Source organism: Pocillopora damicornis, chromosome 13 (assembly GCF_964200805.1).
Source record: "Pocillopora damicornis chromosome 13, jaPocDami1.2, whole genome shotgun sequence".
NCBI classification, from domain to species: Eukaryota; Metazoa; Cnidaria; class Anthozoa; order Scleractinia; family Pocilloporidae; genus Pocillopora; species Pocillopora damicornis.
Window position 1 is genome coordinate 15,202,007 of NC_142682.1, and position 1,854 is coordinate 15,203,860.

The 1,854-nt window shown below is 37.3% G+C and overlaps 1 protein-coding gene across 1 annotated transcript; it reads right to left on the bottom strand.

Moving 5' to 3' along the window:
* Positions 1-1,246, bottom strand: LOC113666346 (beta-2 adrenergic receptor-like). Its single transcript, XM_027182124.2, has one exon. The coding sequence runs from the start codon at positions 1,129-1,131 to the stop codon at positions 154-156; it is 978 nt and encodes a 325-aa protein (XP_027037925.2). The 5' UTR covers positions 1,132-1,246; the 3' UTR covers positions 1-153.
* Positions 1,247-1,854: the final 608 nt, after the last annotated feature.

Consider the following 1,854-nt stretch of genomic DNA (forward strand, 5'->3'; position numbering starts at 1 on the left):
AGAGTATTTTTATTAGACTTTCACACGCTATTTTTACAATAATATGCACAAAACAAAGTTGCAGTTCATTTCAAAATTTTTTATTAATGGCAGTCGTGTTTCCTTTGAGATGTCTTCAGAACTCTTTCTTTTCATTTCCTATATCTCCACAACTCAAACCATTTCTGTCATTAGGTCTCGAGTTGACTTCAACCTGGTTGTTCTTGTGCCTATCTTGCTACGTCTTCTGGATAACCAGCGAAATGTACGGCGAAAAGCTGGGCGGAACTCTTTATTTCGAAAGTAATATATGAATGGATTGACTGCTGATGAAGTAAAAGCGATTGTCTCAACCCAAGGCCACACAACATAATATAGTCTCAAACTTTTATCCCAGTCACTTATCACAGTATAATAACAATCAAGAAACAGAACAACAAAACTGGGCATCCACGCGATAATACAAGCACCCAAGACAAAACCGATTGTTTTGATAGCTTTGAAATTTTTCATACTACGAACTCTGACATTGTCGTTGTATGTTGCAGGATTTTCTCTACCTGATATTCTTTTAAATTGCTTTTTTGCCGATTTGAAAATACAAATATAGCAACATGAGACTACAAGTAATGGAATAGCAAATGTTATAAGTGCAACAGAAATCCACAGCACTGAGACACTGATACTTTCCTCATCAGTTACCGACAACGTCGAGAAAGGAAGACCCAGTGAAAATAACCACACCAAAATTATCCCTGTGCAACATCTTTTCTTGGTTACTATATCCTGATAACGGAAAGGAAACCGAATGGCAATAAACCGGTCGACTGAAACACAGCAAATGTTGAAAGTGGTGGTGACGGTTGTGTGAACCCACAAGCATTCTAAAAAGACGTTAAAAAGGTTGTGAAATGTTAACCACCACATGAATATGATCCAGGCAGGAACAATCACAAGCCCAACCAAAAGATCCGCTACGGATAAAGAGGCTAAAAAAAGGTTGGAAATTGTTTGTAAAGACTCATTTCTGAAGAAAAGCCACAACATAACTGCATTTCCAGTTACAGCTGCAAAACCAGACATTGAGAGCCATAGTGATAAAACGATGGACGCTGCACTGCTGAGCTGAACGTGTGGGTCGCTATCATTCATGGTGGATGGCGATAGCAGAAGAAAGAAAGTAAGCTTGAGAAACGATTAAATTTTTCTTATCCTCTCTACAAACCAAACAGATCTTTCTGAAACTAAAGTGTTTTTGGCATGAATTATCATATCCCTCTTATGCAATATCCTTTTTTATTGACAGGCGCGTCGTAATGATCTTTTAAAGCTTCCGAAAACGGTAAAAGAGATGAAAAGAAAGACGCGCTCCTGGGAAATTTTTTAAATCTTTATTTCGGTATTAATCCTTCCCTGCCTTCCATAATTGATAAAAAGAGTTATCGTTACGATTCAAGTGATTTTGTAGAAGATTAAGAGACGATTTAGAACCAAAATTTATAGAAAGGTTTCCCTTGACGTGCACCTGTTTTATAGTTAATAACGCAGGATGTGGACTAGAAAACTCTTAATTTGGATACTCTAATTGTCAACAGCTCCTGGTTAACAGCTAAATTGTATTTCGTGCGAATCACAAAAGTGGCAACATTGATTTCTTCCGAGTCAGCGGGCGAATTTGATGTTTAACGTTGAAGTCTGGAGGCTGATCTGACAACGGAAAATATAACTAAAATGAAGGATGACCCCCAAAATGAATCTTTATTTTAATCTGTCATTATTTGTCTTCGTGAATAAATATTCTTCTGGGTTATAAGAAACTCAATTTCCAGTCCTCTGCAGATTTCAGGGTGTAAGGACTACTTCGCACTCTTTTAA